The sequence below is a fragment of the Pogoniulus pusillus genome, chromosome 26 (assembly GCF_015220805.1).
Source record: "Pogoniulus pusillus isolate bPogPus1 chromosome 26, bPogPus1.pri, whole genome shotgun sequence".
Classification (NCBI taxonomy): domain Eukaryota; kingdom Metazoa; phylum Chordata; class Aves; order Piciformes; family Lybiidae; genus Pogoniulus; species Pogoniulus pusillus.
The window spans coordinates 5,717,856-5,732,609 of NC_087289.1; the positions used below are offsets into that span (position 1 = coordinate 5,717,856).

Sequence of the window (14,754 nt, forward strand, 5' to 3'; positions counted from 1 at the left end):
TCTGACCTGCTCCGACAGGTTCCTATCTTTCATGTGCTGAGACCACATATGGCCAGCAGAATGATCACTTATTTCCCTTGAGAAGGTTGCTTGTTTCTTGCTGACCCCCTGCTGCCATTAGGTAGCTGCCATGTGCCCTCACAGCATCTGGAGAGGCTGGAGCCACAGCCCATCTTCATGGGTTCTGACCAGAAGAAGTGTCCCTAGCCGGCCCTGCTAATTCGGCCTAAGACATCTGTCTCTGAGATGGATCTGAGTAATCTACTAAGCTGTAGTAAAGATCAGAGTTTTGTGGAAGGGAGAGTTGTGGGGAGCCCAGGAGGCTGCCATCTGGCCAGCACTATGGCGATACATGTGCCACAGAGGCACACGGAGCACGGACACGTGTTACCTGCCGTGGCTCCAAACCACTGACAGAGTTGAGGCGTAGCAGGCAAGGGAGATCAGCTGGATTTGGCCTCAGCCTGATAGTCAGTGCCAAGCTTGGTATTCAAGATGGTGAATTTTTTTGCTGATTTCACGCTGTGCAGTTTTATTTGGGTCAGTGAGAGCACAGTGTATGACTTTGCTGCTCTTTAGGGAAGGGAAAATGAGTGCACCGTCTAATGATTCAGCACACAGGGTTTCTTAACAGCCTGCGGGAGAAAGATGTTTTAATTCTGTGTTCATTTCTGAATAAGCTGTTAATTTGAGCTAGCAATTTCCTTGCAGCCCAGAGGAGAGGAGTCTGTGATCAAATGGAGTGACTCAATGTTGCTCTCCCTTCCTTTCCCTGTTTAAAAAAGCTTGGGCTCATCATAACAACCTTCCTTTGACTTCTAGCCCTTGCAGTGGCCTTCCCAAACGGTTTGAGGAGTCCTACGTGATCCAGCAGTGGTAACAGCCCTGCAGTTGGTAATCTCTCTGACCACAAAAAGCCAAAGTGCTCAGTGCATTAACACCAGAGCTACGTCCTCTGAAGTATGCTTGCCCTTCTTACCCAGTCTGCTGGCTCCTGCTCAGGGTCTGCAGCCCTTTTGCAGAGCTGTGGGGCTGGTAGGATGCTAGTAGGGTGCTGGTAGGATGCTGGTCTGAGGGCCAGCAGCCTTCTCCTTGGGACCGAGGAGCTGCTCAGGCATGCAGGGCTGTTGCAGGGCTCAACCCCGTGCCAGTTTTCAGACCGTTCAGCATAGAAAATCACTGGAGCCGACTTCAGCAAAAAAAAGCCTTCCTGCAGAACCGTTCCTTTGCCTGCTGAAAGAGGATTAATTTTCCCCCTTAAACAAAACGAGCCGTGTTTGAAATATGAAAGCCTTTGCCGATGCCATTCTTGGAGCTGCAAAGACAGCAGCTTCCAGGTCACATCATAGCCTCCTGCCGGACACGGGTCCAAACTGCAAACCCTTCTAACAGCTCTTTAATAACTCCGCACAGAAGGAAAAATCTGTCACCTTTCCCTCTGCGGTTTCTGCTCTGTTGTGCTGCGCTGGAGAGCCGAGAGGCAGCCGGGAAGGTTTGCAGAGAAAGACTCGTGGGAACTCCAGCTGCCGCTGGAGAGGACTCACTGCTCCAGTGTCTGAGGGGAACCGCAGTCGCTCTGCTGAAAGGTGCTGTGTGTGGGTGGGTTGGGAGGAGTGAACTGTTACGACCCATGCATTTCAGAAGAACCACAAACACTTTATAGTAACAAAGGGTGGAAAAAGCCAGAGGTTTCTGCAACGCATGTGACTTTTCCCTGAGGTTTGGAGCCCCGCGGTATGTTCCAGGCCTTGGTGTTTGCGTGTCAGCCTTGGTGAGTTAAGCTTTCTCCCACAAGCCTCACTTGAAGTTGCTGTGATGACCAAGAGCCTAAAATGTTGCCTTTTTTTTTCTCTCTCTCCCCCCCCCTCTCTGCCCCCACACCCTTGTCTCTCTGCAGCTGAAGCTCTCGTTTACCTTGGACCAGGAGAGTGGGATGCCTCAAGGCTGTTACATCTATCAGTACCGGGACAGCAACAAGTAAGTCCTGCAGATGATTACATGCAAAACATAGAGGAAGGTGCACTGAAAGGAGACTGCTCTTCCCAGACAACCAGCAATAGAACAAGGGGACACAGTCTCAAGTTGTGCCAGGGTAGGTATAGGCTGGATGTTAGGAAGAAGTTCTTCACAGAGAGAGTGATTTCCCATTGGAATGGGCTGCCCAGGGAGGTGGTGGAGGCACCGTCCCTGGGGGTCTTCAAGAAAAGCCTGGATGAGGCACTTAGTGCCATGGTCTGGTTGACTGGATAGGGCTGGGTGCTAGGTTGGACTGGATGATCTTGGAGGTCTCTTCCAACCTGGTTGATTCTATGATTCCTTCTGGCAGAGGGATCACAAATGCTTGTACCACCTAAAAACTGATTAAAGCAAGCTTCAAGCTTGATCTGAACCTGGGAGCAACTCCTCTGAAGACCAGAGCCTTTAAAATAGACAAGGCCCTGCAGCCCATTTCTTTGCTGCAGCATCTAAAAGCTGCTTTTATTTGGCTAAAAGGCCAGTTCTGGGCCAAACACAGTCAGGCTTGCCCAGGGGTGTTTGCAACTCAAATGCTGCACTGTTCTGTGTTGGGGTGACTCTGTGAGTGTGGGCTGGGGTAAGCATCAAAAGGCTCTGGAGTGCTGAAGAAGTCAGAGCCCTCACCTGTGCTTAGCTAGAGACACACAGCACCTGATTCTCTCTGCTAAAGCTCATGCATGGGTTCACTAAGAGACCTTTCATTTGTGGTGCTGCAGTCCCAGTGCAGCCACATACTCTGTTTTTATAAGATACCATATGATATTCAAGCTTTGGATGTATTTGGAGCTCAGAGTCCTCAATTTATAAGTTTTCTGCCTGTTTTTACTAGCTGCTGTAGTGAGTTGGCACCCAAGATGTTTTTATTTCAAATCACATTTTCATTATCAAATTGACAGCAGCAGCAGCAGCACCTTTCAGATATTTCTGTATTCATGCTGGGTTACCTTGCCTGAATACCAGCATGTCATAAATCCATAGCCTTTTACCTCCACCCATATATAGTTCTGCTTCTTGCCTGTCATTGAATGTTGACCTTAAAAAGGAGGGTATATGAAGTTGTCAGTGAATGGAGCAGCCTGTAATTAGATCTGCACTGAAACGCTGATGAGAATAGTCCTGAAGAGGAAGGAAGACATCCACAAACATCACCTACCTCTTTCTCAACTGAGAAATCTGTATTTAAGCAAGAAGAGAGATTGTTTCTGGAAGAATCCTTTGCACCAGTGGATGGGCCATTAGCACATACTGCATGATCCCATCTCAGCTGTCCTGGCTGCAGAGACACAGAAGAGCAGTTAACTACCTCCAGCGCCACCAAACTAAGAGGGAAACTTGCGGTTCAGTGCCCAAACTTAAAATCAACAAGGGAAGAGCATTTAGGGTTGAGGTTTTTATAGGCGGGCAGCACACAATGGACAGCAAGGAAAAGAAAACTCCCAGACCCGTTGGGGTCTGTTGAGGATATTTATAGATCCACTGTTTCCAATTGTGTGGTGTGTATCTCAAAAATCAGCAGCCACAGACCCTGCTCTCCCCAGGCTCCAGTGAGTTTTGTGCCTTTGTTTGAGGAACTCCAGGGATGGGATTAGAGCTATTTTGTTTAAGCGCTAAGGCCAACGGCAGTTCTGCTTGGAAACCTTGCTTTTTGCTGTGAGTGGTCCAGCAGGTGACAAAGTAGCTGTGGCATGTTGGCAGCTGTTGCTTCAGAGATGTATGGCTGTGACCTGCATTTCTGGCAAGCGTGGGAGCTGAGCCATCCCCAGCCACGCCAGCTGGGATTACGGGTTGGAAAAATACGGTGTGGGCAGAACGAGTGAGATTGCGAGTAAACCCAGACTTTGTGCGTGTCTGATGGATCCAATCTGCAGTTATACCTCCCTGCAGGGCCCTGTGCTTTATATTTCATAGCTTGCTTGACCAGCCCGGGAGGAGCAAGATCCCATTTCCCAGGGAGAGCCTGGCTGTTTGCACACACGCTTTTCCCTCTAAATCCTGTACGTGCAGCTCAGTGCCTCCAATAAGCCTTGGCTGGTGAACCGAAGCATGAAGGTCTTCTGCGCTACAGTTGATGTATCCTTGCAGGTAAAGTGCCCTTGAGCCACAGGGGCACTTGGTTCTGGTTGTTCCCTGGGTGATTTTGGAGGAGCTCACATGCACTGCAGCTCTATTGGCATTGCATTTGAACAGAGTAGTGGAGCAGCAGACAGATGGACATGGCTCCTGCTCAGCCAAGCAGAGACTGCATTTCTCAAGGACCAGGCTTTGCATAGGGTTAATTTGTCATCCATTCAATAGCAATGGCAGTTGTCATGATAATTTTTCCTTAGTAATTTCTCAGGGTAAATTGTAGGCTGTGTGTTCTCCCAAGCCCAGTCAAGCTTTGACAGTATTCAACAGGAGCCAAGAGGATAAGGCTGCTTCTGCACCCTTTGAAAGAGGTATCTGGAAGTTAAAGCCAAATGTAACAGTTGGGTCTGTGCTGTGTTTTGGAGCCATTTAGCCCAGAGAAGAAATATTGGTAACACACTGCAAGCTCATGCATGGGAAAGATTGGGAAGGTGCACACCCCAGAGTCTGGCACCCTTGTCAGTGTTGGGGCTGGGACCCATGCTTGGGACAAACTTATGGCAGGAACGCAGGTGCTCGAGTCTCTCAAGCGGCAGCTTTAGCAGAAGGAATCTGAGATGTTCATGATCAGTGGGAACTCAGGAACCCATTCTGTCTTGAAGAGCATACCCCAGAGACCTGCATGAGTGGGGCTGTGCATGGCAAAGCTCAGTGTCACCCTGGTCAGTGACGGAATAGCCCTTCCCCTCCAAGTGACAAATGCTGTTCCAAGCTGCAGCCAGACGGGGCCACCGGAGAACAGTGGATATTGGCCTCCCACTTGCAGAACAAAGGACTGCAGTATTGCTGAAAGTGTAATTACTAGAGCAATTAATTTCTCCTGCTTAGCTAGAAGTGCAAGTACCATACAGGCTCTTACAAGTGTAATCAGTTGGAATTTGTTCCCTTTGAAATTATAAAACCATGCCAAGGAATCTTTGCACGCTCCTGGCGTTTCCCACTGCCTGCCTGCAGCAGGGTTTTACAGGCACAGTGCTCACCAGCTGCCTGCTCCACTGTCACACCTTTGGTGCCAAGCACTTTGGGAGACCACTCAGCAGAGCCTAGGGAGCCTTGTATTGAGAGCAGAGGTGTGGAGCAGCCATCTGCTTGCCCCTCCACCCCATGCTATCATATATTGGTATCCAATGGCCCTTGATAGTTCCAGTAGCCATTCCACTGCTGTACTTGAAGCCATATGGAGGAGAGAAAAGCTGTTGCTGCCCCTGTAGTTACAGGGGTAAGGCCAGGGGACATCACTTCTCCCTATTTTCTCTGCTCAGACCTGGATGCATTTGTCCCCTTAGCTGTCAGTCCTCCCTGGCCCCAAAGGAGATGACTTCACAGTATCACAGTATTATCAGGGTTGGAAGAGACGTCACAGATCATCAAGTCCAACCCTTTACCACAGAGCTCAAGGCTAGACCATGGCACCAAGTGCCACGTCCAATCTTGCCTTGAACTTGACCTCATCAGAAGCAAGCAGCTGAATTCCTCATTTTTAAGCCACATTACTTAAATTCTGCCTGACAGGGATCAGTCAGTGTAACTGACAGAGCACTGGGCTGTGGTGGGACAGCTGTCCTGTGACTGGAGCACTGTGCTATGACATGGGGACGGCCAGTGATGCGTGCTGGGTAGCATTCAGAACAGGAACATATTGTCATCCTTCATGTGGCTGCAGAGCAGCTCTAGCCAGGAGAAGCCAGCCCTGCCAGCTGTCCCATGGTGTGACTGCAGCATGAGCTGGGCGTCGAGGCTGAGATTGGCTTTCTGCCTCTGCACAGGATCCAATTGCAAAGCCCAGCCAGGCTGTACGAGGCCACTGACATGGGGCGTGCTTTGTGAATCCCACCTTACAACATGCACTCACTGGTCCCTGATCTAGGATGTGATGCCAGCTGTGCCAAGGAAGTGCTGGCTGCCCACTGAAGCCTGCCTGGCATGGCTGATCCTCTTGTGGGCCACCAGGCAGTGGGAAGAATAAGACCAGTAAAGGTTATAGTTGATCATGAAAGGCTTCTTCTGGCCAACCTGAGATCTGCTTGGAAGGAATTCATTGTGAGAAGCTTCATTTCTTTTGTCTGTGTCTGAGAGACAGGAGATTCAGGCTGTTTTCTGCATTCACTGGCACTACCCAGACACTACTCTGGAGACTTCCTGAGATCTGCTGACCTACACATTGCAAATCTGACTCTTCAGATGCCTTTGCCTTCCCTCCCAAGACTCTCTGATTGCTGTCACCTTTCTCACATGTTGCAGTGCTTGGGGTCCCTGCCGTCCTAGACCCACTGAGGAGTTATAAATCCCTGTCAAGATTCATCCTGTTGTGTGGGCCATATTTGCACGGCACTGTGATGCTTCTTTGACCCCAGCTGGTTGTCTTCTAACATGATGTTCCTGCTCCCTTAACCTGCAGGTATTGGTCTCTTTCTGAGATCCCTTCCTCACATCTCAGATCCCTGCCCTTGCTGATAGACCAGCTTTCAGCTTGGCAATGAATTTCATTTTAATTCCTTGCTGCAGCTGAGGTTTGTGTCAGGATTATGAATTTGCACTGGGGGCTTCATGTTCTCTTCAGAGTAATTTCTAAACCCAGAGGAGCAGCATCTCACATAGAAGCACTTAGAGACCTCTTAGAAAGGCAGCGTTGGAGTATTGATCATTTTTTTCTCTCTAGGGACCCAGAGCTCTACAGATTGAGCTGCTGTGCAGTGTAACCACTTGCGGGCAGCACCACACAACTCTTCAGGATGAGAAGTGAAAAATAGCTCCAGTTGAAAGGAAAAGTGGTGCCCCCTTTTATATAGAGATCAATGATGCCTGGTACATTGGATTATCACTTAAAACACCAGGGCTTCAAATGCCAGGGTGCATGCACTCCCGATGCTGACAGGCTCGTGATGTATAATGCTGTTTGGGTTACCAACTGAGCTTCTCTCTGCAATCTTTTCATAAGGTGAATGTAATATCTGCAGTGATGTACCCAACGTTACATCAGGGTAGCCAGCCTATAATTATGCTTGGATTGTTTGAACGGGTTATTTGTCACTAATACATTAGCTCACTCCATTTACTGCTACAGTTCAGGGCTGCAGCAGGTTGGGTGTAAATAGAGCTGGGAGGGAGGGGTAGGGAGTGGGCTTGAGGGAGTTTATTTTTCTGAACAGAGCAAAGCAGAATTTTTTTGAGTTTATCCTTTCTTGCACAGAGAGCTGTTGACTGGGAGTTGTAAGAAGAAAATATGCAAAGCAGCTGACACAGCATAACTGATTTGTTTTCAGAGCTACTTCCCAGGTGTACAGCTCAGCTGTTGGACTTTAGCATGGAGCTAGTTCTTTTGCAATGAGCTGGCAGGTCTAGCGTAACATGTTTTGTTCCTTGTGAGAAATCGAGGCCTGCAGAGTGGATTGTTTGTAAGAGAGACCTGCTGTGCAGCTCACAGATTTGCTGGGTGTCTGACCTGGTTGTTTCATGATATATGCATCCCAGTCAAGCAGGACTGCTTGTATTCGGTGTAAGGCAAGTGGTTGTCTCCCTTGATGGCATCTGAATTTCTGGTTATTGACCAGAAAATACATGCCCTGACCTACATGGCCAGGCAAGTCTCTGAAGGTGGCCTCTGCTGTCATTTGTCTCATTTAGGAGGCTGAGACTTCATGGGGAAATTCATATGCATGTAATCCCTTGACATCACAGGCTCAGATGGATGCTGTCTAGTAGCAGTTGCTCACCTAAAGCTTATGGAGTGCCTTCTTTAGATTTCAGATCAGAAGAAAAGCAATTCAATTCCCAGAAATTAACTTGCCAGCCAACATCAAATTCTCCAGGGTGAGATTTTTCAGTTTAGGTGCCCCATTGGACGAGGTAGCATAGCTGGGAGGAGGCATGTGCTGATGTACCACAGTTCTGTGGGTGTACCTTTGTGCATGAGTAGTTTTCTGTGTGCATTGCCTGGGACTTGTTGGATTGCAGGTGGCTGAGATGCCCCGCAGCTCTTTCCTGAACTGTGGGAAGCTTTAGCTGTCTTTGGAGGCTTCAGGAATGCATTAGAGCTGGTTGGTATAAGCAAGCCTACATTTTCATTGCTGAAAAGGAATACCACTACTTTGGTTGTAGCCACCTTCTGGGTTTTAGAGTAATCCAGCCTTCTCTGGGCTTAAAGCCCTACTGAGTTCTGGTGGAAGTGGTGTCTGTGTGGATGAGAACAGGGCTGGGTGTGAGTTAGGAATGGCCAGAAGATATACTCCACAAAAGAGATGACTAAACGAGTTGGAGTTTTTCTTTTGATACCATGTCTTGGTTTTTGTTTGACTTACTGGCACTAAACTTTGCTTAAGTCAACAGGCGATGTCCATGTATCACCTGCCAAAGGGCAATCTTTGGAGCTTGCCAGGCAAGGCTGGTGAATTACTTTGTCACTGCACAGAGAGATAAAGCCAGGCCTCTTGGTTTTGGCATTGATTCAGCGTGGGGTAAATTGTCCAGGAGAAAAAGTCCTAAGGTTGACCTTTAAACTGCAAAATATAAGTAAGCCTTCCTGCCTGAGGTAGGAGCTCTGCTTTCTGTGTGCTGCAACCAAAGGCTGCTGGGACATAGGCTGCAGGATAGCATTTGCCACTGAGACTTTAAGGAGTGGAGCATTGTTCTTACCTTGTAGAAGGGCCCTTATTTCTAGATGAGGAAGCTCCTGCAAAAGCCTCTGCCTACCTACTATTTAGCTGATTTTCTTGACATAGACCTGCCTTCTTCTGTCACCCTCCTGCTTAATAACAGGTTTGCAATCCACCAGTGCTGTAGAAATAGTAACTGCCAGCTCCTTGTGGTGTCAGTGCAGCGTGGGGGGCTGCACACAGAAAAGGTGATGAAGGAAATCTGTCTGTGCTCTCAGCAAGCAGAAGGGATTTGAAGGTAACCTGACCTCTTTCAAATGAGCATTTGAAGCTTACTTTGGTGACCTACACAATATCCCACGGGCACCAATAGCTTTCTCTCATCCTCGGCAGGGTAACAGAGCAATCAGTATGTGCACTTTCAAGGGGGAGGAAGGACTGGGCTTTTAAACCTAGATGAGTGCAGGACCTTCTATTCTCACAGATAATTTCAGACAACAAGGGGGAATGGCCTCCAGCTGAGGCTGGGTAGGTTTAAATTGGACATTAGGGAAAAAGTTTGAGAGTGGACAGGTACTGGAATGAGCTGCCCAGGGAGGTGGTTGAGTCACCCACCCTGGATGTCTTTGAGGGTCGTTTGGAAGTGGTGGTTAGGAATATGGTTTAAGGTAAATCTTGTAGAGCAGGCAACCAGCAACAGAACAAGGGGGACACAGTCTCAAGTTGCAAAGGGGGAGGTGTAGGTTGGATGTTAGGAGAAAGTTCTTCACAGAGTGATTGCTGTTGGATTGGGCTGCCCAGGGAGATGGTGGAGTCGCTGTCTCTGGAGGTGCTCAAAAAAAGACTGAATGAGACACTTAGTGCCATGGTCTGGTTGATATGACAGGGCTGGATGCTAGGTTGGACTGGATGATCTTGGAGTTCTCTTCCAACCTGGTTAATTCTATAACTTGGTGATGCTGAGTGTCTTTTCCAACCTAGATGATTCTGTGGCCTCCCTGCACTCCCTGAGTTGAATGTGGCGAGTTTGTTGTCTTGCCTACTTCAAAGTGTTCAGCTTGGAGAGGAGCTGTGAAACCTTGTGTCAGTGTTAGGTGTCTGGGTATTTGGTGATAGTCAAGTAGGTGAAAAAGTCAGCTGCAGTTGTAACTGAGTCAGAGCTGCTGTCTCTGTGTGTCATCCTTGGAGATCTGTTTATATAGCCATTTGCTTAACAATATGTTTGAAACCCCTCAGCAGCATTTCAGCACCATTTCTCTGGCCCGTGTATGTCTGACTAATGCCAGGGTGGTGAGCTATATCTGTACTAGAATTGCCAACCTTTTGAATTTGGGTTTTGATTAGAAGCCATGAATCATGAATCCTTCCTTAGCCCTTAGGCACCTGGGGGAGAGCAGATTTGACACGGAAAGAGTGAATAATCATCCTTCCAGAAGAATCACCTCTCAGTTTCATCTGGAAGCCAAGTTGCTGAATCGATTTTGTGTTGAGGAAAGCCCCCTTTTGAGCTGGGATGAGGCTAGAAAATCACAAGAACCCCCTAGCCATCCCTCTCCCAGCAGGATTTCTAGGCATACTTTTTTGTAACAAACAAGGAGTCCTTTTTTTGGCTTAGTTTCTATGTCCCTGAGTGCACTGTAAGTCATAGCACAGTGCAACTTCTCTGCCAGGTATAGGTTTTGCTGTCCATGCTGTGATGTTACCAGCAGGGAGAACTGGGACCAGTGGGCAAATGCAGATACAGGCTTTTTTTTGCTCTGTCAGGATGTGCTTTAAGTACAAACTAACAGTGGAAAGTTGCATGGAATGGTAGGCAGTGGAGCAAAACCAAAGATGATGAGAAGGGGATGTTGAGTGCTCAGAGCATGTGTTGTGCTGGTGGTAATAAAGGATGCACTGCTTGAAGACAGACCTTCCAGTCCTGCCTGCCAACCTGCTGTTTGATCTGTGCTTTTAGCCTGGAGAGGGGAAGGGCTTTCAGTTTGCACTGAAACCAAGCACTAAGTACCTTGGTTCCCCAGGGGATCGGCAGTGTAAGCTGGAGTAACTGGGTGGATTGTCAGCCAGCTGGGATTGCTCTCTCTTAAAGAGCTACTGGCTGAAAGCTGAAGCATTCAGCCTAGAAACAAAGCACACACTTGAAAGGCAAGAGAGATTAACCACTGGCAAAACATCCCAAGAGAAGAGCAGGGAAATCCTCCATCTCTCAAGGACAAATGTACTTCTGGAGGGTATTTTACACCCAAGTCAGTGAACTTCACAGAGCAGTAGCTGCCTGAAGCCCTTTGGGCACAAGAGGTCAGCTGCTGGAATAATCTGGCACACTGCTCTGTGTTAATGTAAAGGATGGCTCTGTGCTGACACCACTCACTGCTTTGGAAAGCTGGGTTTTGCCAGCTGCTGGGCCTGGAAGAACAGGGTGTTTGCTTTGAATCCTGCCCTCTCTCCTCTCTCCATGTTCTCTGCCGAGATGGTACCTTCACTCTGCCTTATTCATGGAAATTTCATCTTCAGGAATCAGAAGGTGAGAGTTGAAGCATCATTCTTTACTCTCTCCTGAGCAGCAAGAGTGAGCACTTCTGCTTTTTCAGCTGCTGCCATGCTTTGGTCTGGGTCCTCCTGCTTTTCAGTGGTTTTCCAAAGTTTGAAGCAGCTAAATCAGTCTGGCAGCAGACTCTGTTCCTCCACACTTCCCTGCTTCTCCTCCATGGAAAAAAAGAGCTTCAAATCAGAAGTGTGTTTTATGTGCTCAGCTCCTCACCATGTCAAGGTCACCCTGAGTGGGGTTCCTGTTACATCTTAGCATTTTCACCTCTTTCAATTTACCATGCATTAGTCAATCTGGAGCCTAATGGATTTGTGACCTGACTTTGCCTGTACAGTCTGAGATGTTCCCAGCGAAGTAAGAGGATTTGGGCACAAGTTCCTTTCAACTTAATGGAAAGCTCTTGCTTGGAAAGAACCTGCTTGAGGATCCAAGTGTACTTTGCATTAATGTTTCCATTAATTTTAATGGGAGATGGTTCTAAATTCCTCAGAACAGCTTTGAACACCTTAAATTTTGTGTCCTTTACTTGTCTCATCTAAAACGGGGACTGATGAGCAGAAGCACCCTTAAATGAGCAGCATCATTATTGGCCAAGATGTTCTGCAGGTTTTTCTGCTCCTGATGATCTCTCTGGAAATGTTCTGATCTTTGGTGACTCTCCTGGACCCTTCACCAGCTCACCACAATCAGGGTAGAATGTCCAGGATCAGCTTCCAGCTCAGAGCGTGTCCCTCACATGGTCTCTGACCAGTCACTTCTATCTCTCCTCCACCACTATCTCTACATCAGAGAAGAACAAGAGTCCTCTGGGACTTTTTCTTAGCATTTATAAAGCACTTTGAAATCATCAAACAGAAGGTGATGAAGGAACTTGTATTGTTGATGTACAAGTCTCAATTGCTGCAAAGCTCTGTTGCCTTGGGCATGATTTCTTGTCCCACTTCGTTTGGTTGGCACAGCTGGTGCAGAGCAGAGCCTGACTGAGATCTGGGCTGGTTTTACTGCTTCTGTGGGGCCATACTACTCTTGGCACTGGCCTTATGAGCTGAGCAATTCAGTATTCTCTGCTTTACCTCCATCTCTCCTTGCTCACTGCCCTCCTGGTCCTCTCTCAACTATGCTTGTTCACGGCATTGATTAACTGTTACTGAGCATCTCACCCTGGTCTAGTCACTGCTTGCTCCTACCTCATTCAGCAGAGGTCTTGCCTCCTCCTGGACTGCTTGTAGCTGTTTCTTTCCATCTTCAGCTGTGCTGAGCAGAGGCTAACATCACAACTGCTCATTGCATTCCCCATCCTCCTGGGGAAAAGCAGCCCTGGCAGAACTCATGTACACGTTGTGTCTCTGGCATAATCTCATTTTGCTCAGACAGTGCAGGTTAAACAGCCTGATGTAGTAAAAGAGTTGATGCAAACCCTACTCCTCTCAATATAATCAGCTTAGTGAGCAGCTACACATGCAGTTGTCCTGCAGACAAGATAGGCCACACTGGCTTGGCCCCACTGGGAGTACCCCAGGAAGGACTCTGTGGTCAAATAAGGGTGGGGAGGCAGTTCTCTTGCAGTATAACAGGGCACCTCTTGGAGAAGTAATCTCATTCATGAAGTTTTCATGCTTTGTTTAAACTCAGTGCTCATTTGCAGTCTTGCTGCCAGACAGGCACCTTATTGTGTGGTGCCACTCGGGTGGTGACATGGAGCTGGGCACAACTGTCCATGTTACAGAGGAGCAGGCAGGGTCCATCATACTCAAAGAGATCTGGTGTGACTTGTTTGCAGCATAAAGCTGCTGGAGAGGCTGGAAGCAGGCTGCCCATGCTCATGCACTCGCTCCCAGCTGGGCCAGTCTAGGGTCAATTCCAGCCCCCAACAATTAGCAAGACAGATTGAATCTGGATTGATCTGTCTACTTTCACAAAGCTGATTCCAGCAAGAAATTCTCCCTTCCCTCTATCACCATGTTAAAAGGAAGGAGACCTTGTCAGATTTCTGGATAAATGGGAAGTACAGGGCAAGGCAGAAATAAATGTTTTGCTAATGTGTAGGAAGAATCATTAAGACAGAAAGACATCGGAGATGCAGCCAGGCTGCAGCTGATCTGCATCACTGCCTTGAAACTCTGCCTTGTGGTACAGCTGCTGCAAAAGGCAGAGTTCAACAAGGGCTCTGCTAGTTATTGCACATTTGCAGCATGTTGCAGGGGAGTGCAGAGAGGCTGAACCTGATTCAGAGGAAGAGGGTTTGGTGCTGGTAACAGCCTGCGCCAGCGCAGCGATGTTTGTACAGGGACTTCATAGCAATTGCCTCCGTTTGACAGATGCGCTCAGGTCACTCAAAGCCTTGCAGTCCTTACTCCCATCAAGAGAAACCTGAAGTCGTGGGAGACTGGAGGAGAAGGGACATGTTGCTTTAGTGAATGTACAGGGGCAGGAGTATGGTACTGAGCTAAGCTGGAGGTTATGGGTCTCTTGGGGGTGGGGTTTTGGAAGGGAGAATTGAAACAGCAAGGAGCAGGGGATCAGTCCTGGTAGATGCCAGTAGAGGAAAATGAAACATCTGCTTCATGCTGTGTGTCACACCAGCCATTCCCATGCTCTGTAGCCTGGACACAATGGCACTAACAGGGACTCCTGCTGACTGCTGGGCTGCCCTCTCTCTCAGATGCATCCTCATGCTGTACCGTGGTCAACAAAGATAGCAAAGAAACCAGATAATTGGACAGAGTTCTTTCAAGGAGGGTAGTTAAGCCTGGTGACTGCAGTGCTTTGTTTGACGGCACAGCTCCCCAAGCCGCTCTGCCCACACAGCCGAGGGGACAAGGAAGGGATCTCTGTGTTGCACCTGGAGTACTCAAGGATACTGACGAGTAAAACAGAGCACAACAACCAAAGGAGATGAGCTTTGCTCCACTGCAGGGAGCAGCATGCAGACCTGGAGAAGGCAACTTGCCAACTGACTGGCTCCTCAGACAGCAGAGACAAAGGGTGCTTGTCCTTAGATCCGTGGTGGGCACAACCATCTCCAAGCTTCCAAAAGGGAAGGGATGTTCTTTAGGGTGGCAGAGTGGTGTGGGTTTGTGCATATTTATCCAGGGCTTTTGCCTGCACAGTGGCAGCATGAGAGCCACTGCTTGTAGTTGACAGCTCAGCTATTGTTGCAAAGTGTGATTTAATAGCAAGACTTGATTACAACATGCAAATGTAGCTGCTGGGGGACTATCTCAGAGGTTTGTGGAGATTAGCTGTTAAATTGGCCAGTGCAAAAACATTATTAAGCAGAGAACATAATTACTCATCTTGTGCTTCTGTAGTGCATAGAAGAGACAGATTTGTTTAAAAGCCAGCAAGTTCCATACAGAGAAGAGACTTGTGTAAATGCCACATCATGTCCTACTGTATGTTGCAGCATATTTTATTAGAGAAGCAATACTTAATAACAACATTTGGGAACTTGTGGAAGGAATCTATTAT

At 48.1% G+C, this 14,754-nt stretch overlaps 1 protein-coding gene across 3 annotated transcripts in view; it reads left to right on the forward strand.

Moving 5' to 3' along the window:
* DIS3L2 (DIS3 like 3'-5' exoribonuclease 2) overlaps nt 1–14,754 on the forward strand; it is a 206,549-nt gene that overhangs the window by 164,062 nt on the left and 27,733 nt on the right. For all 3 annotated transcript variants that reach the window (XM_064165709.1, XM_064165710.1, XM_064165711.1), the window contains one exon: nt 1,898–1,977. In XM_064165709.1, coding sequence (XP_064021779.1) covers nt 1,898–1,977 — 80 coding nt within the window. The remainder of the gene's footprint in view (nt 1–1,897; nt 1,978–14,754) is intronic.